At 36.7% G+C, this 20,822-nt stretch overlaps 3 protein-coding genes across 3 annotated transcripts; all 3 read left to right on the top strand.

The window, feature by feature from the left end:
- The first annotated feature begins 700 nt into the window (after window positions 1–700).
- On the top strand, window positions 701–1,627 carry LOC119254483 (olfactory receptor 4P4-like). The gene has a single exon (XM_037521584.1). The coding sequence runs from the start codon at window positions 701–703 to the stop codon at window positions 1,625–1,627; it is 927 nt and encodes a 308-aa protein (XP_037377481.1).
- A 9,219-nt stretch (window positions 1,628–10,846) lies between these two features.
- LOC119254482 (olfactory receptor 4P4-like) lies at window positions 10,847–11,773 on the top strand. The gene has a single exon (XM_037521583.1). It carries the CDS (start codon window positions 10,847–10,849, stop codon window positions 11,771–11,773), a length of 927 nt encoding a protein of 308 aa, XP_037377480.1.
- A 7,575-nt stretch (window positions 11,774–19,348) lies between these two features.
- On the top strand, window positions 19,349–20,275 carry LOC119254481 (olfactory receptor 4P4-like). Its single transcript, XM_037521582.1, has one exon. It carries the CDS (start codon window positions 19,349–19,351, stop codon window positions 20,273–20,275), a length of 927 nt encoding a protein of 308 aa, XP_037377479.1.
- Window positions 20,276–20,822: the final 547 nt, after the last annotated feature.

Raw genomic sequence — 20,822 nt, 5'->3', positions numbered from 1 at the left:
AGAGCTGCCAGGTTAGCTTGGGGAACAAATTAGGAAATGGGTGAAAATCAAGAAGCTATGAGTGTGCTAGGAAGCAACACTGGAACACACTTTCCTCCAAATATCTGCTGCTGTACTTTTCTCCCTCCATTTTCTTAAAGGTACATGAAAAGTTTCTAAAGTTACTTTCTGAAATTATCGCCAGAGGTCAGGGTTTAAAAGAACAAACATTTATTGGCACTAGTGAATTTTCACAAGTTAGTGAAACTAGGATGAATTGGGAATTATAGTGCCCTTCCTACATTTGAAGAATAGACAACTTACTGTTATTTTAAACATATAAGTTTAAAAAACTCCCCTTGATGGATAAGAGTGAAATTTTATTTGAAAATTAACCTGGAAAAGAATATTTCGTCTTTTGGCATACATTCTGTTGTTCATATCAAGTGTGCAACATTGGAGTTACCCTTGCAGTCTCTTGGTTATTTGGAGTCTTCTTGTTATCCAATAAATGTTGAAATAATCTGTAATGCCCTTGGGAGTAGAGGTTGTGTGTTATACACTGCAGTACCCTTAACCAATTATAGTGATTACATCCTAATAACCAAACCGTATATATTCATTGAATGATGAATGACATTTAAAAGAAATCCATAGTTAGAGAGTTGAGAGTTTCAGTTATATTAAATACCCTCTCTACATGATCAAACCCACAGAAGAAATGGGACATGAAAACGTCACAGAATTTATCCTCCTGGGACTTTTTAGTGATGTGGATGCAAAGGTTGCTTGCTTTGTGTTTTTCTCACTTTGCTATTTTGCAATTCTCTCTGGAAACCTGGTCATTCTTGTCACCATCAGGGGTAGTCGCCTCAGTGAGCAGCCCATGTACTTTTTTCTTAGCTGTCTGTCCCTCATGGATGTCTTCCTCACCACCACTGTGGGTCCCAAACTGATCACAGACTTACTGGCCCAGCAAAAGACCATCTCTTTCAACAACTGCATGGCCCAGCTGTTTTATACTCACTTCTTTGGTGGCACTGAAATCTGCATCCTGGTGGCCATGGCCTATGACCGCTATGCTGCCATCTGCAGACCCCTTCACTACATGCTCATCATGAGCCGACAGGTGTGCTATGTCTTGGTGTTAGTCTCTGTTATTGCAGGATTTTTTCATTCAATCATGCAAGTATTGGTTGTTATGGAACTTCCCTTCTGTGGCCCCAATCAGGTAGACCACTACTTCTGTGATATATTCCCCTTGTTGAAGCTGGCCTGCACGGACACCCACGTGTGGGTTATTGCCATCATTACCACCACCGGGGTACTGTCCATTTTGACTTTCGTTGCCTTGCTGATTTCCTACATCATCATCCTGTCCAGCCTGAGAGCCCATTCCTCCCAGGGCCACCTCAAAGCCCTCTCCACCTGCGGCTCGCACATCACCGTGGTGCTCATGTTCTTCCTGCCCCTCATCTTCACCTACGTGCCCACGGTGGATTCTGTGAGCAACGACAAGGTGTTCGCCCTGTTTTACACCATGATTGCGCCCATGTTCAACCCCCTCATCTACACGCTGAGGAACACCGACATGAAGAATGCCATGAGGAAGGTTTGGTGCCGAGACAAGCGGCTTGACGGGAAATGAGGGCTCTGTGTTGGTGTCCTTTGTGGGATCTCATGCCCTGCCCAGAATTGTTAATGTGGAGACTGAGCAGATGCAGAGAGGTGGGATGACGTCTTCAAGAGATGTACCCCTTGAGAGAGGAGGCACTTTGTTCTTTCTTTTATTTTATCACACTCTGTACATAGAAAGTGAAGCATTTGATCTCCACAGCCCTCCCAGCTCTGACATCTAGAATTCATGTCTGACATTCTGGAACTTGCTGTTCTTCATGATCCCAGAGATAGTGGGCATGAAAGCACTTTATTCAGGGAAACCCGTAAGACTGCATGGTTTGGCAGTTGTATCCACTCTAGGAAATATATCTTCACTGAGATACCTGTCACAGGTAGAGAGCAGACCTAGCACATCCATGGTTTTCAGGATCCATTGCAACAAAATAAAGCAATGCTAAAATATTACAAATGTTGTTGTATATTGAAATCTTTACATTAACAAATCCAGCTTCAAAAGTAACACAGTATAATGTAATTTTACATTTTACACCAAACATACGAACATTGTTATTAATCAATCTTAGTTCCAAATTGTTATTTTCTTCCTCCTATTTACTGATCACACATATTTGGTACACATAAGAAACCTCAGAAAACACTCAGGTTATGAAATATGGATTTCAGCTAGGAATGGCATTAAATTATTTTGTGGCAACTGGCATCTTATGGGACAGATCAACAATTTAAAATCTAACCTGTGGGAAAGAGCTAGAGCTCTAATGCCAATGTTTCATGATCTATAATAAAATTCAAATTAAGTCTTAACCTTTACAGTATTCTCAATTAAAAGGAGCTATTTTTTCCATGAAAAAATACAATGTGCATTTATCAATTAGACAAGCACAAGCAGACAGTAGACAACATGTAGGGAACTTGAGGTTATCAATTTATGACTTTATTATATAATGAATATTTATTAAATTAAAAATACTGTCAAATATGGTAAATGAGAAAGTTAAGTTTCTACTATGAATATACAGTTTTAATAGAATTTATTTTTTCAGCAGTTTTAGATTTACAAAATAATTACACATAAGGTACAGAGATTCCCACGAACTCCTCTCCTTCTCGTCACAGTTTCCTATGTCCTTTAAATTTTTATTAGTGTGGCACATTTATTACACTGATGAGTCAATATCAACACATTGCTATTTACTAAGTTGTACATTTACTTTAAGGTTCTCTCTTGCTTATACCGTTTTATTGGTTTTCATAAATGCTCAATATCGTGTTGTGTATATTCTATTAGTGTCATACACAATTACTTCTCATCCCCAAAATATATTTTGATCCACTTATTCATCCCTTCTCCATTCTCCTCGATATCTTGGCGCCACTGAACTTTTTACTGTCTCCATTTTTTTTGCATTTTCTAGAACAGGTATTCATAACTCATATTTGTTATTTTGATATTGCTATTTTAAAGCATAAGTTGATAGATTGAGTTGTTTCAAGATATCAATATTTTAAAATTCACCAATACTTCTACTTCCAGTCCATATAAATTTATTACCTTTAGTTTGAACAGTGTATGCTGCAATTATAAGTTGATATTAAGCTAAAATTCTAAAATGCGTATGTTAAAAAAAAATCTTAATACCCCCCAAATCAGTAGGGAGCAAGTAGTAGCATACACTACATTTGACCAAAAGCACACTGTTTTGAAAATTAATCCAGTATTTCAAACATTCTAAGATGAAAAAAGTAATGCATAAGGGAAATTAATCTACATAGTCTGATAACTTTCTGGAATTCTCTAGGTAAACATATGGTAATAATTCAATGCATAATATTAAGAAGTTGAAGGAGTGTTATCTATATGGTATAGCATCTAAACCTAATGAACTTGTATTATTTGAATCTGAGACTTTTACCTTATTCAAGAACATCCAACTTGAAGGTTAATACTTAGAAATTATGTGACTGAAGGTGTGTAGTAAAGAAACCATTTAAAAGAGAGAAAACCTTCCAGACTGTAGGTATAAGAAGATGTTGTATAATCTGAGAACCAAAAAATACCCCAACTACCCAAAACAATCCTGACAAAAAGGAGTAATATTATAGTAATACATTTCCAGACTTCAAAGTATACCACCAAACTATAATAATGAAAACAGTATAGTACCAGAACAAAACAAGAAACAGACAAGGAATAGAATTGAGAACCCAGAAATAAACCTGAATATCTATGAACAGCTGATCTATGACAAAAGAGCCATGAGCATATGTTGAAGAAAAGAGAGTTTCTTCAACAAATTGTGTAGGAAAATCACATGCAGAAGAGTCACATCTCTTCTCATAACCAAAAAATTAACACAAAATAGATTGACGGAAAGGATATAAGCCCCCAACCATAAAATGCTTTAAAGAAGATGTAAGGAAAACATTCTCCAACACAGTCTTAAGTGTTTTCTTTGTAGCTTTGTTTTCTGCTGCAAAACAAAACAAAACAAAACAACAAAACAAAAGAATAAAGGAAATATGAACAAATGAGACTACATCAAACTTAAAAGTTTGTACCTCAAGTGAAGGTGTCACTAAAACAACAAGACACCTACTGAATGGGAGATTGTGATCTCACATCATACATATGACAAAGGGCTGATACCTAAAAAAGTATAAAGAACGCTCACAACTCATCTGAAAGAAAACAAAGGATACAATCATATAGATGGCATAAGAGCTAACTAGATACTTCTCTAAAGAAGATATCCAGATGGCCATCAGGCATCTGAAAAATGCTCATCACTACTTATCATGAGGGAAATGCAAATCAAAATTACAATGTGATACCATCTCACCCCTGTGAACATAACATTATGTATATTAAATTAAAGCTATCTTTTAGAATTCTTACCACAAGTAGCAGTACATTGTAATGATCACTTTTTTGCTGTTACTCTTTTATCATAAAATTTAGATCATTAAGTACTACCGGAGAAATAGTAGACCCTACTTTCAGTGAGTTAGTACTCTATTGAGAAAACATGAAAACACCAACATTTAAAACACACACACACTTAATATTAAAAACTCAGATCTATATGAAAGGGGAATCAAATAATATAATCTATGTATATCAGATATTGTGAATGGAATGACTTGAGGTGTGGAGATGAAGTATAGGAGAGTAATATGGGAAAAAGCTTTGTGGAAATTGGGACACTTGAATTTGATCTTTTTGTTTTAAAGATTTATTTTTATTTATTTACACATGTAAGAACTCGAGTGTACACGAGAGGTGTGGGGTGTGGGGCGGGGTGAGAGAATTCACCAGAGATGCAGTGGGAAGCAGAATGGCAGATACACTGAAATACATTGCTAAGGGGAATAGCGCAGGAGACAGCAGAGGTCTGCTGTGCCTTGTGAGTCAGCTCCTTGGCCAGGGATTGAACTTAGCCTGCAACAGTGATAGTGCTGGCTTAAACCTGTGCCACCAGGGAAGCCCCTGAATTTGATATAAATTATGTTAAGTAAAAGCTAACATCTTCATATTAATAGGTAATTAGCCTTGGTAATGGAAGCAGAGAAAAAAATCTTAATATACATAATGAATGCATTAGGTTTTATTACTGCCTTAAAAAATTTTAGTCACTGGTCATAAAAACCAACATTTGATATCAGCACCATATATTTGAAGGAATTTAATAGCACATTTGCATATATGTGATTTAAGCAACAGTGCTTTATACCATTATTTTCAGCTGTGCATCATTATATAGCAATATGTTTCTTTAAAAACCTATTTGCAAAGCCAAATTCGTTTTAAAGTAGAGTCATCAGAGTTTATTTTTACTAGTCTTGTCTTAGAATTGCCACAGGGATTCCTACTGGGATTGTTCTCAGGTCCCTCTGGAGCCTTTAAATACTCTTGCTCGCTCTTTCAGTGTTGTTCTCCGCCAGCACCAAGGTCCCCAGCATTTAGGGAACTGGACTTTGCTGCTCATTATTGCATCAAAATGAGAAAGGCCAGGTCCAAAAGCCCAGGTGTATTTGCCATTTTTTTTCCTGAGGTTTTGTAATATAATTCTTCCTCCTATTTTGAACAGGTTAGTTTTTATGATCTGTTTATTCTAAATATAATTTCACAGTACTATACAATGATGGTTTTTTAAATGCATCTTTCTCCCTAAGAGATCTATTATTTTGATTTACAAACAGAATTTTTATTGTTATCATGAGTTCCAGAAGACAAGGCTATCCCTTCAAGTATTGATTGGAATCGACTGATACCAAATATGTGAGTTTTTCCTTATTTCTTTTCTTTTTCCCATTGGTTCTTCCTTCCTTTTCATTTTTGCATCCTTAACCCAATGTAAAATTACCTCTTGGCATAGCCTTGGAATCATCCCACCTCCTGTGCTCATTTTCTGGGGAAATTCATTTTTTCATTATAAATATATTCTACATATATTTCTGCTTACTATTTCTTTTATGCCTTTACAGACTTCCAATTTGTATAACCAATCTAACATTTTGATATTTGCCAAACAACTTTAAATCTGTTCCAATAGAAAATGCTCTCTTGAAATCTTGGTTTCATACTTGGCAATATACCTTGATACCTGGATATACCTTGATGATAATACTGATACCTTGATTTCAGTTCTCCCATGTGTGAAATGGAAAATCCTATTAGCCACTTAACATCCAGTGAGTTTTCAGTAGAAGCTAGTTTGAAAATATTTTATAACTTCTGGAGAAATCTAAATTTAGTGGCTTTTTAAACTTATTGAAAAAAATTGTATTTTCCTATTTACCAATGGTGAAATAATTGCAGATTATTGTTCCTTTACGAATGAATTAATAATGAATGTTTATATTTTGTTAGTTCATGGAGTGTGTTAATGCACATCTATACTTGTAAGTTTCATAAGGATAAGGTTCTTTTCAGAGGAATTCTATTTGACAGGAACTATTTGATCCTCACTATTTGATCATCACTCTTATTTTTCAGATTAAAAATAAACAAAAAAACTAGGGGTCAGAGAGCATGTAAACTTGCTCAAGATTATTAAACAGTTGAATGGGAAACCATATTTTGGAATTCATTTAGTCTAAGGAGAACACTCACACACACTGAAATCTGACTTGTTGTAGATACAACTTTGCAGCTATTTTAAGAGTTGAAGTTTAGTCAGTCTTGTCCCTAAGAAGATTTTCTTTGTGACTAAGCATACTAGGTAGACTGTAGAAATCAGGGGCTGATATTTTTCTTTCTTTTGTCTTTTTACTCCTTTATAGAGGTTGTGGAAAGGCGGGGAGAATACTGGAGTCGTGACTACCCTGTTTAGGATACTGTGTGGTGCGCATTTTCTTAATGAACTTGTTGCAGAGAGATGTGATTGCAGGAACCCAGAGACTTAAATGATAACATTTTTATTGAATCCACACATATGAGGGGGATCGCTACTTAATCTACACATATCATGGGCTGTTGACTTTTAATGTAACCCACGCTAATTGTTCAGCTCCTGTTAAATAATTTTTGTTTCTTTCCCTGGAATAAATAATTTTTGTTTCTTTCCCTGGAAACATTAAGGAGAGCTGGTGTTTGTTCAGCAAAATAAGGAGTTCTGGAAAGAGCAAACTTTAAGTATGAGTCCTCAGTGATAACAACTACTATATTTAATTGACCATCTTTGACTTTATTTCAATCTATGAATATGCAAAAGAATAATAAGAATTCTTTTTATTTTAAAAGATTTATTCATTTATGCACACAAGAGCTTGGGTACAGGCCAGAGGTGCGGGGGTGGGGGAGTCAGGGTGTGGGTGAGAGGATTCACCAGGGACAGAGTAGGGAAGAGAACAGGCAGAATGACCCAAGTACACTGCTGAGGGGAGCAGCGGTTGAGACCGGAGAGGTCTGCTACGCCACGTAGGTTGCTTCCTGGCTGGCCAGGTATCTACTCGTGTTGCAGAGGCTGTGAACAGACTCATAGGTTGCATCTCAACACCTTGTGCCACCAGGGAGGCCCTGAATAATGAGAATTCTTTTTTTTTAAGGTTTATTTTTTATTTATACAAGAGCTGGGGTACAGGCCAGAGTTGCGGGAGGGTGAGAGGATTCACCAGAGACATAGAGGGGAGCAGGACAGGCAGATGGGCCAAGGCACTGCTGAGGGGAGCAGTGGGCGAGACAGGAGAGGTCTGCCACGCCATGTCGGAATCTCCTTGGCTGGCCGGGAATTGAACCGGCTCTGCGGAGGCTCCTGACAGCTTCACAGCGCTGTGCTCAACCCGCTGCGCCACCGGGAGGCCCAATAATGAGAATTCTTAATGCTGATATGAAACCAAACTCAGATAAGATTCGAAAGAAATGCAGGTATTGGTAGAAATATTTTATGTGTATAGATTCTGTTAATATATTTCCTGTTTTCTTATATCAAATATCTCATCATGGAGGAGATGGTAGAGTAGAAATTTATCTGTCATGTTTCTATTTTTATCACAACTGATAGCATATAGTGCTTGGGGATAAGTATCTATGTCAGCATTTGCTACAATGAGGAAGAAATTTCATAATTAGTGAGGAATAAGTCATACAAAAGTTTACGGATTCCAATAAAGTATTGTGTTTTATGTATCATTTTGTTTAAGGTCATTCATTATGTAACACATTCCTTTTATACCATAATACATATATAAAGTCCTTATATTATCTTTAATGACAGATGTGATACTGAAATATAAACATTATAATAAAGATATCAAAATATTGTATAATATTAAATACTCCTTTGGCAATCACACCTTCAATTTCTGCAGTGTTAATCTTTTCCTATTCACTTATAAGCATGGATGTACTCAGAGAAATTACTTTGTTTTGTATGGGTGTGATTTTTTTTAAATATGCAAGTTATCATCCTGTGTTTATCTTTGTATGTTTATTTTATTGCCTGCTCTAAAATACTTAGTAATTTATCCATAGTAGATGTGGATCCAACATTTAAATTTTGGCAAGTTTTTTCAAAATAAAAACATACCGCTTCTTATACCTACTCATAATTATCCTTTCAAGTAACTGCAGGGGTAGTTTAACTGTGCCACTCATCAGTTTATGTAAGCATGTTTTTTAATTTTAGTTTTATTCAGTTGATGAGTGGTCATAGTGTTTCCTGATATTTAATTTGTACTTCTCTGAGTTTATACAGGTTGAGTAATTGCTATTTGCTAGCTGGAATTTCTTTTCTGTGTATCGTCTTGTCAAATGTTTTGCTCTTACATAAAGTGAGATAACTTTTTTTAATGTATTGATTTGAAAATTTACAAATATTTACTCCCATTTTCTATTTTTAAAAACACTTGGAACATGGATTTTTGTCATACAGAAATTTTTATATGTTATGTATTTATTTTATTAATATTGTGCTTTACTTAAACATTTTCCTTTCTAAGATATAAGCCCATTTTCATGATTTCTTGATTATGTTTTTCCAGTTTTGTTTGATACTAATGTATCAAATAAATATACATCTGGAATATAATTTTTATATTTGAGAGATTTCTTTTCTCCAGAAAAAGTTTGACTTCATATCAGTTACTACACATTAATTATTTCAAACTGACTTGAAATTACAATGTAAGTAGGAAAAATTTCAATATGTGTGTGTATTTATTTACTTATTGATTGACTTCAAGTCCAGTAACCTATCTTTACCAATATCTCTTTTTGAATAATTTTATGTATGTATGTATATTCTCTTCATTCTTCCTTTTAGAAACCACTTAATGACTCGATATTAGTTGTTCCTGAAATTTGCAATGAACATTTCAAATTACACATTTTTTTTAGCATTTTAATTTTAACTATTGAATGTACTGATGTTTGGGAAGAATTGGTATCATTTTACTATAGATATTTCCTAATTTAATGTGTGGAATATCTTGACTAATTTAAATCTTTTAATACACTTTTATTTTATATTCAAGAAAGGGCAAATAACTCACAGGTTATTTTAAAGGGCCAATAACCCACAGTTAAAAGAATTTTTTAACGTGCATATCATTAGCTCAGAACTAACACAAAGAGTTGACAGACATTGATAATTCAAGAAATTTTGAAATAAAATAAACCATAGGATATTAAGCCAAAGTCCATGAACTTGTTAAAAATCTCATTGTATGAAAAATGTGTATTTTCCTAAAACAATCTCACAAGAATGCACATGGAGTGAAGGGTGCTATTCAATTACTAGTATAGCTCTTCACAAACAGGCAGGTAGATTGTTATTTGTATGTAGTGATTTATTTTAATGAAAATGGGCTTTGAGTTTAGCAGTTTTGTGATATATCAGACTGCAGAAAAGATGTAAGAGAAGAGTATAATATTTTGTATCAAAGAAATATTTTCCTTTTACCTAAATTATCCCAGGGTTTACCTCTTGCAAAAGTGCTTCAATTTGAAGAGAGAAAAGGAGTTGAAAAGAAGGCGTGAAGGAGACTATCAGGATGCAGTTTGCCCCTCCCCAAGGGTGCTGTCAAAAAAGAAGTACCAGGAGGTGTGACTACAGGTACAGGTGATGAGAGGTGCCAGCTTAGCTTGGGGAACAAATTAGGAAATGGGTGAAAATCAAGAAGCTATGAGTGTGCTAGGAAGCAACACTGGAACACACTTTCCTCTAAATATCTGCTGCTGTACTTTTCTCCCTCCATTTTCTTAAAGGTACATGAAAAGTTTCTAAAGTTACTTTCTGAAATTATCGCCAGAGGTCAGGGTTTAAAAGAACAAGCGTTTATTGGCACTAGTGAATTTTCACGAGTTAGTGAAACTAGGATGAATTGGGAATTATAGTGCCCTTCCTACATTTGAAGAATAGACATCTTACTGTTATTTTAAACATATAGTTTAAAAAACTACCCTTGAAGGATAAGAGTGAAATTTTATTTGAAAATTAACCTGGAAAAGAACATTTTGTGTTTTGGCATACATTTTGTTGTTCATATCAAGTGTGCAACGTTGGAGTTATCCTTACAGTCTCTTGGTTATTTGGGTCTTCTTGTTATTGCATAACAAGGGTATGTGGATTGCCGACCCTTAACCAATTATAGTGATTACATCCTAAAAACCAATCAATAGGTATTCATTGAATGATGAATGGCATTTAAAAGAAATCCATAGTTAGAGAGTTGAGAGTTTCAGGTATATTAAATGCCCTCTCTACATGATCAAACCCACAGTACAATGGGACATGAAAACTTCACAGAATTTATCCTCCTGGGACTTTTTAGTGATGTGGATGCAAAGGTTTCTTGCTTTGTGTTTTTCTTACTTTGCTATTTTGCAATTCTTTCTGGAAACCTGGTCATTCTTATCACCATCAGGGGCAGCCGCCTCAGTGAGCAGCCCATGTACTTTTTCCTCAGCTATCTGTCCCTCCTGGATGTCTGCTTCACCACCACCACGGGTCCCAAACTGATCACAGATTTACTAGCCCAGAAGAGGACCATCTCCTTCAACAATTGCATGACCCAGCTGTTTTATGCCCACTTCTTTGGTGGCACTGAAATCTGCATCCTGGTGGCCATGGCCTATGACCGCTATGCTGCCATCTGCAGACCCCTTCACTACATGCTCATCATGAGCCGACAGGTGTGCTATGTCCTGGTGTTGGTCTCTGTTATTGCAGGATTTTTTCATTCAATCATGCAAGTATTGGTTGTTATGGAACTTCCCTTCTGTGGCCCCAATCAGATAGACCACTACTTCTGTGATATATTCCCCTTGTTGAAGCTGGCCTGCACGGACACCCACGTGTGGGTTATTGCCATCATTACCACCACCGGGGTACTGTCCATTTTGACTTTCGTTGCCTTGCTGATTTCCTACATCATCATCCTGTCCAGCCTGAGAGCCCACTCCTCGCAGGGCCGGCGCAAAGCCCTCTCCACCTGTGGCTCGCACATCACTGTGGTGCTCATGTTCTTCCTGCCCCTCATCTTCACCTACGTGCCCACGGTGGATTCTGTGAGCAACGACAAGGTGTTCGCCCTGTTTTACACCATGATTGCGCCCATGTTCAACCCCCTCATCTACACACTGAGGAACACCGACATGAAGAATGCCATGAGGAAGGTTTGGTGCCGAGACAAGCAGTTTTATGGGAAATGAGGGCTCTGTGTTGGTGTCCTTTGTGAGATCTCATTCCCTGCCCTGAATTGTTCATGTAGAGACCTGAGTGGTTGCAGAGAAGTGAGGTGATGTCTTCAAGAGATGTACCCCTTGAGAGAGAAGGCACTTTGCTCTTTCTGTTATTTTATTTTATGACATTCTGTACAGAAAAAGTGACAGAGATCTCCACCACTCTCCCAGCTCTGACATCTAGAATTCATGTCTGACATTCTGGAACTTGCTGTTCCTCCTGATCCCAGACATAGTGGGCATGATAGCACTTTATTCAGGGATACCTGTAAAGACTGAATGGTTTGGCAGTTGTGTCCTACTCTAGGAAATGTCTCCTCAATGAGATACCTGTCACAGGTAGAGAGCAGACCAAGTACATCCCTGGTTTTCAGTATCCTTTGCAATAAAAGAAATATAGCAATGCTAAAATATTACAATGTTGTTTTACATTGAAATCTTTACATTAATAAATTCTGCTCAAAAGTAATACAGTATAATATGATTTTACATTTCACACCAAACATATGAACATTATTTTTAATCATTCTTAGTTTTCAATTATTGTTTTCTTCCTCCTATTTACTGATCACACATACTTGCTACACATAAGAGAAAATATTCAGGTTATGAAATATGGATTACAGCTGGGAATGGCATCAAAGTGTTTTGTGGCAGGGCCTCCCAGGTGGCGCAGTGGTTGAGTGCTGGGTTGCGAAGCTGCCCGCAGCCTCCGCAGCACCGGTTTAATCCCCAGCCACCGGGTGAGGGTCCCACATGGCACGCAGACCTCTCCTGCTGCCCGCTGCTCCCCTCAGCGGTGTACTTCGTCAGTCTACCTGCTCTGCTCTCCACTCTGACTCTGGTAAATTCTCTCACCCTCCTGCGCTTCTGACTGTACCCAGTGCTTGTATAAACAAACAAACAAATAAATAAATAAATCTTTTAAAAAAAGGTATTTTGTGGCAACTGGCATCTTATGGGGCAGATCAACAATTTAAAATCTAACCTGTCTGAAAAAGCTAGAGCTCTCCTGCCAATGATTCATGAATATAATAGCATTCAAATTAAGTCTTAGCCTTTAGAGTATTACTTCTCAATTAAAAAGAGCTATTTTTTTCCATAGAAAGTATAATGTGCATTCATCGATTAGATAAGCATGGTAGATAGTACACAGCATGTAGGGAACCTGAGGTTATCAATTGATGGCTTTATTACATAATGGATATTTATAAAATTAAAAACACTGACAATCATGGTAAATGAGAAATTTAGCTTTCTACTATGAATATACACTTTTAATATAATTCATTTTTTGAATAGCTTTAGATTTAAAGAATCATTATGCAAAAAGATGCAGAGATTCTCTTGAACTCCTCTCCTTCCCTCCACGGTTTCCTATGTCCTTAAATTTGTATTAGTGTGGCACATTTGTTACACTGATGATTCAATATCGACATATTGCTATTTTCTAAGTTGTACATTTGCATTAAGGTGATCTCTTGTGTTGTATGTTTTTATTGGATTCCATAATTTCTCAATATCATGTATATTCTATTAGTGTCATACACAATTACTTTTCATCCTTAAAAATAAAATTTGATCTACTTATTTATCTGTTCTTCACCTCTTCAAAATCTTGGCACTGCTGAACTTTTTACTGTCTCCATTTTTTTTGCATTTTCCAGAACAGGTATTCATAACTCATATTTGTTAGTTTGATATTGCAATTTTAAAGCATAAAAGTTGATAGATTGATTTGTTTCAAGATATCAAGATTTTATTTTTATTTATTTATTTATTTATTTATTTATTTATTTATTTGTTTGTTTGTTTGTTTTGTTCATACATGCACTGGGTACAGTCAGAAGCATGTGAGGGTGAGAGACTTCACCAGAGCCAGAGCAGGGAGCAGAGCAGGCAGAAGGACTGAAGTACACTGCTGAGGGGAGCAGTGGGCGGCAGGAGAAGTCTGCGCGCCATGTGGGATCCTCCTCTGGTGGCCGGGGAGCAGCCGGGGATCGAACCGGCGCCGCAGAGGCCGCGGGCAGCTTCGCAACCCAGCGCTCAACCGCTGCGCCACCGGGGAGGCCCGATATCAAGATTTTAAAACTCACTGACACCTCTACTTCCAGCCCAAATAAATTTATTGCTTTTAATTTAAGCAGTGTAGGTTGCAATTATAAGTTAATATTATGCCAAAATTCTAAAATGTTTATATTTCAAAAAAATCTTAATACTACCCCAAATAATTGGCGAGCAAGTAGTAGCATACACTACATTTTCCCAAAAGCATACTCATATGGAAATTAACCCAGTATTTAAAACATTCTGTTAATGTTCTGGAAGTTTCTAGGTAAACTAAAGAATTGAATTATGTAGTAATAATTCAATGCATAATACTAAGAAATGGAAGGTGTGTTATCTACATGATACAATATATCAACCTAATGAGCTTGTATAGTTATTTGAATCTGAGACTTTCAGGTTATTCAAGAACATCCAAATTGAAGGTTCATACTTAGAAATTATTTGACTGTGGTGTGTAGTAAGAAACCATTTAAAGAATGAAATAGATCACCATCTCTTCCCACAACCTAAAATTTATCACAAAATACATTGAAGAAAAGGATATATGCCCCCAACTATAAAATACGTGAAGAAGATGTAAGCAAAACATTCTCCAACACAGTCTGAAGTGATTTCTTTGTAGCTTTGTCTCCAGCTGCAAAAGCAAAACAGAACAAAAAACAAAATAAAACAAAAAAAAGAAAACAAAACACAAAGCAAAACAAAACAAAGGAAATATGAACAAATGAGACTACATCAAACTTAAAAGTTTGTACCACAAATGAAAGTGTCACTAAAACAGCAAGACACCTACTAAATGGGAGATTGTGACCTCACATCATACATACGAAAAAGGGCCGATATATAAAAATGTATAAAGAACTCTCACAAGTCATCTGAAAGAAAACCAAGAATACAATCATATAGATGGCAGAGAGCTAAATAGATATTTCTCCCAAGAAGATATCCAGATGGCCATCAGGCATCTGAAAAATGCTCATCACTACTAACATGAGGGAAAATCAAATCAAAACATGTGATATAATCTCATCCCTGTGAGAATGGCCCATAACATTATGTACATTAAATTAAAGCTATCTTTTAGAATCCGTACCACAAGTAGTAGTACATTGTAATGATCACTTTTTTGCTGTTACTCTTCTATCACATAATTTAGATCATTAGGGCCTCCCTGGTGGTGCAAGGGGTTAAGATGCAACCTATGAAGCTATCCATAGCTGCTACAGCATGAGTTTGATCCCTGGCCAGAGAACTGACCTACATTGTGCAGCAGTCCTCTCCTGACTGCCTGTTGCTCTCCTCGGCCATGTATTTCAGTCAGTCTGCCTGTTCTGTTCTCCACTCTGTCTCTGTCTCTGGTGAATCCTCTCACCCCCCACACCTATGGCCTGTGGCATCTTTAAAAAAAATTAAATCATTAGAGACTAAAGGAGAAAGGGTAGACCCTATTTTCAGTGAGTTAGTAGTCTATTGAGAAAACATGAAAACACCAACATTTAAAACACACACACACACACTTAACATTAAAAAACTGAAATCTGTATGAAAGGGGAATCAAATAATATAATCTATGTATATCATATATTGTGAATGGAATGACGAGATGTGGACATGAAGTTGTGGGGAAGAAAATATGGGAAAAAGCTCTGTGGAATTTGGGACATTTAAATTTCATCTTTTTTTTAAGATTTATTTTTATTTATTTATGTATATAAGAGCTTTGGTGCAGGCCTGAGGTTGGGGGGTGAGAGGATTCACCAGAGATACAGTGGGAGCAGAACAGGCAGATTCACTGAAATAACACTGCTAAGGGAAGCAGCACGGGAGACAGCAGAGGTCTTCAATGCCATGTGGGTCAGCTCCTTGGCCAGGGATCGAACTTAAACTTAAGAGATAGAAACTTAACCTTGCACCACCAGGGAGGCCCCTGAATTTGATCTAAATTATATTAAGTAAAAGCTAACATCTTCACATTAATAGGTAATTAGCCTTGGTAATGGAAGCAGAGAAAAACTCAATATACATAATGAATGCATTAGGTTTTATTACTGCCCTAAAAAATTTTGGTCACTGGTCATAAAAACCAACATTTGATATCAGCATCATATATTTGAAGGAATTTAACAGCACATTTGCATATATATGATTTAAGTAACAGTGCTTTATAACATTATTTTCAGCTGTGCATCATTATATAGCAATATGTTTCTTTAAAAACATATTTGCAAATCCAAAGTCATTTTAAAGTAGAGTCATCGGAGTTTATTTTTACTAGTCTTGTCCTAGAATTGCCACAGGGATTCCTACTGGGATTGTACTCAGCTCCCTCTGGAGCCTTTAAATATTCTTGTTCGCTCTTTCAGTGTTGTTCTCCGCCAGCACCAAGCCCCCCAGCATTTAGGGAACTGGACTTTGCTGCTCATTATTGCATCAAAATGAGAAAGGCCAGGTCCAAAAGCCCAGGTGTATTTGCCATTTTTTTCCTGAAGTTTTGTGATATAATTCTTCCTCCTATTTTGAACAGGTTAGTTTTTATGATCTGTTTATTTTAAATATAATTTCACCATAATATACAATAATGGCTTTTTTTAATGTATCTTTCTCCCTAAGAGATCTGTTATTTTGATTTACAAACAGAATTTTTATTGTTATCATGAGTTCCAGAAGACAAAGCTATCCCTTCAAGTGTTGATTGGAATCGACTGATACCAAATATGTGAGTTTTTCCTTATTTCTTTTCTTTTTCCCATTGGTTCTTCCTTCCTTTTCATTTTTGCATCCTTAACCCAGTGTAAAATTACCTCTTGGCATAGCCTTGGAATCATCCCACCTCCTGTGCTCATTTTCTAGGGAAATTCATTTTTTCATTATAAATATACTCTACATATATTTCTGCTTACTATTTCTTTTATGCCTTTACAGACTTCCAATTTGTATAACCAATCTAACATTTTGATATTTGCCAAACAACTTTAAATCTGTTCCAATAGAAAATGCTCTCTTGAAATCTTGGTTTCATACTTGGCAATATACCTTGATACCTGGATATACCTTGATGATAATACTGATACCTTGATTTCAGTTCTCCCATGTGTGAAATGGAAAATCCTATTAGCCACTTAGCATCCAGTGAGTTTTCAGTAGAAGCTAGTTTGAAAATATTTTATAACTTCTGGAGAAATCTAAATTTAGTGGCATTTTAAACTATCATCACTCTTTTTTTCAGATTAAAAATAAACAAAAAACTTGGGGTCAGAGAGCATGTAAACTTGCTCAAGATTATTCAACAGTTGAGTGGGAGACCATATTTTGGAATTCATTTAATCTAAGGAGAACACTCACACGCACTGAAATCTGTCTTTTGGTAGATACAACTTTGCACCTATTTTAAGTGTTGAAAATTAGTCAGTCTTGTTCCTAAGAGAATTTTCTTTGTGACTAAGCATAATACGTTGACTGTAGAAATCAGGGGCTGATGGTTTTCTTGTCATTTTGTTTTTCTTTTTACTCCTTTCTAGAGCCTGTGGCGAGGCAGGGAGAACACTGGAGTCCTGACTACCCTGTTTAGGATACTTTGCAGTTCAGATTTTCTTAATGAATTTGTTAAAGTGACACATGATTTCAGGAGAACAGAGACTTTAAATATGGTAGCATTGCTAATGAATCCACACATATGAGAGGAATCGCTACTTAATCTACACATATCAGGCAGGGGCTGTTGACTTTTAATGTAACTCATGCTAATTGTTCAACATCCTGTTAAAAAATTTTTGTTTCCTTCCATGGAAACATTAAGGAGAACTGGTGTTTGTTCAGAAAACATGGAGTCCTGGAAAAGAGAAAACTTTAAATCTGAGTCCTCAGTAATAACAACTACTAGATTTAACAGATCATCTTTGATTTTTTTGAATCTATGATTACTGTAAAAGAATAATGAGATTCTTAATGCTGATATGAAAACCAAGCTCAGATAAAGATTCAAAAGAAATGCAGATATTGGTATAAATATAGTATGAGTATAGATTCTGTTAATACATTTCCCATTTTCTTATATCAAATATCTTGTCATAGAGGGGTGGGTGGAGTAGAAATTTATCTTCATGTTTATATTTTTATAATAACTGATAGCATATAGTGCTTGGGGATAAGTATCTGTGTTGGCAATTGCTACAATAACTGGGGAAGCAATTTGATAACTAGAAAGGATTAAGTAATACAACAGTTTACTGGATATTATACTGGATTATGGTTTATATATCATTTTGTTTGTCATCCATTATTTTACATATTCCTTTTAAACCATAATATATGACAATTCTTTAAATTATCTTTAATTACAGAAGTGATACAAAAATTTAAACATTATAATAATGAAACCAAAACATTGTAAAACATTAAATTTTCCTTTAGCCATAACACCTTCAGTTTCTGAGATGTTAATATCTCTACACTTCACAAACAGGTAGACAGATTTTTATTTGTATGTAAAGTTTTTTTTTTAATGAAACTGGACTTTGAGTTTAGCAGTTTGTGACAGATATATCAGATTACTGAGAAGATGAAAGGGAAGGATAATATTGTGTGTCAAAGAAATATTTTCCTTTTTACCAATTATTTCAGTGCTACTAAATTATTTCAGGGCTTGCCTCATGCAAAAATGGTTCAATTCAAAGAAATGGTGTGAAAAGATGGCAGCAAGGAGAATCTCAGGATGTGGTTTGTCCCACTACAATGACCTGTAAAAGGAAAGTGCCAGGAGGTGTGACTACAGGCAGAAGTGATGAGAGCTGCCAGGTTAGACTGGAGAGCAAACTGGGAAATAAGGTGAATCCAGGACGCCATGAATGTATTAGGAAGCAATGCTGCACACATTTTCCCCCAAAGATCACTGCTGTTCATTTTCTACCTCCATTTTCTTAAAGGCACATAAAAAGTTTGTAAAAGTATATTCTGAAATTATAACCAGGGGTCCAGGGTTTAAAATTATAAGCATATACTGGCAGTGAACTTCAGGATTTAGTGGCACTAGGAGGGATTGAGGATTATAGTGACCTTCCTACTCTTGAAGAATAGAAACCTTATTGCTACTTTACACATACAAGAGTTTCTAAAGTTACGCTTAGTGGGTAATAATGAAATTTCATTCTAAAATTAAAGTAGGAAAAAACTTTTCATGTTTCAACATACTTTGCAATGTTCATATCAAGTGTGCAACATTGGAGTTACCCTTGCAGTCTTTTTAGTTGACTCTTCTTGTTACTATAACATTTTGGCATAACCTGGAACTCTACTTATGAGTTGACACTGTATGTGTGTTGTGCACTCAGTGCCCTTAACAGATTATGGTGTATGCACACTAATAAGCAATCAATATGTATTCAAAAATAATGGATGTTTTATAAAAGAAATCCATAATGAGAGAGTTGAGAGTTCTAGGTTTATTAAATTTTCTCTCTGATCCAACCCACAGAAGCAATGGGACATGAAAATGTCACAGAATTTATCCTCCTGGGACTTTTTAGTGAAGTGGATGCAAAGGTTGCTTGTTTTGTGGTTTTCTCACTTTGTTATTTTGCAATTCTTTCTGGAAACCTACTCATTCTTATCACCATCAGGGGCAGCCGCCTCAGTGAGCAGCCCATGTACTTTTTCCTCAGCTATCTGTCCCTCATGGATGTCTGCTTCACCACCACCGTGGGCCCCAAACTGATCATGGACTTATTGGCCGAGCGGAAGACCATCTCCTTCAACAACTGCATGGTCCAGCTGTTTTATGCCCACTTCTTTGGTGCCACTGAAATCTTCATCTTGGTGGCCATGGCCTATGACCGCTATGCTGCCATCTGCAGACCCCTTCACTACATGCTCATCATGAACCAACGGGTGTGTTACATCCTTGTGGCAGTCTCTGTTATTGGAGCATTTTTCCATTCAATCCTGCATGTATTGATCATTCTTGAGCTTCCTTTCTGTGGTCCCAATCAGATAGACCACTACTTCTGTGATATATTCCCCTTGTTGAAGCTGGCCTGTACCGATACCCACGTGTGGGTTATTGCCATCATTACCACCACAGGGGTGGCGTCCATTTTGACTTTCGTTGCCTTGCTGATTTCCTACATCATCATCCTGTCCAGCCTGAGGGCCCACTCCTCGCAGGGACGCCGCAAAGCCCTCTCCACCTGCGGCTCACACATCACTGTGGTGCTCATGTTCTTCCTGCCCCTCATCTTCACCTACGTGCCCACGGTGGATTCTGTGAGCAATGACAAGGTGTTCGCCCTGTTTTACACCATGATTGCACCCATGTTCAACCCCCTCATCTACACACTGAGGAACACCGATATGAAGAATGCCATGAGGAAGGTGTGGTGCCGAGACAAGTGTCTTGATGGGAAATGAGGGCTCTGTGTTGGCGTCCTTTGTGGGATCTCATTCTCTGCCCAGAATTGTTAATGTGGAGACTGAGCGTATGCAGAGAGGTGGGATGACATCTTCAAGTTATGTGCCCTTTGAGAGAGAAGGTGCTTTGCTCTTTCTGTTATTTTATTTTATGACACTTTTTACATAAAAGTGAAGCATTTGATCTCCACAGCCCTTCAACTCTGACATATAGAATTCATGTCTGACATTCTGGAACTTGCTGTTCCTCATGATCCCAGATATAGTGGGCATGATAGCACTTTATTCAAGGATACTTATAAAGACTGTATGGTTTGGCAGTTGTGTCCTACTCTAGGAAATGTCTCCTCACTGAGATACCTGTCACATGTAGAGAGAGGACAGAGTACTTCCATGGGTTTGAGGTTTTCTTTACAATAAAAGAAATAAAGCAATGCTAAAGTATTTAAGACGTTGTATATTGAACTCTTTACATTAACAAATCCCGCTTCAAATGAAGTACAGTGTAATGCAATTTTAGTTCACACCAAACATGTGAACATTATTA

This window comes from Talpa occidentalis, unplaced genomic scaffold, assembly GCF_014898055.3.
Source record: "Talpa occidentalis isolate TD23 unplaced genomic scaffold, MPIMG_talOcc4v2.1 talOcc4.3, whole genome shotgun sequence".
Classification (NCBI taxonomy): Eukaryota; Metazoa; Chordata; class Mammalia; order Eulipotyphla; family Talpidae; genus Talpa; species Talpa occidentalis.
Note: the sequence above shows the minus strand (reverse complement) of the source record. Positions and strands in the feature narration are given on the sequence as shown.

Bases quoted from the DNA above. Each gene is read 5' to 3' on its own strand.
- LOC119254483 (XM_037521584.1), top strand. From the start codon at position 701: ATGGGACATGAAAACGTCACAGAATTTATCCTCCTGGGACTTTTTAGT.
- LOC119254482 (XM_037521583.1), top strand. From the start codon at position 10,847: ATGGGACATGAAAACTTCACAGAATTTATCCTCCTGGGACTTTTTAGT.
- LOC119254481 (XM_037521582.1), top strand. From the start codon at position 19,349: ATGGGACATGAAAATGTCACAGAATTTATCCTCCTGGGACTTTTTAGT.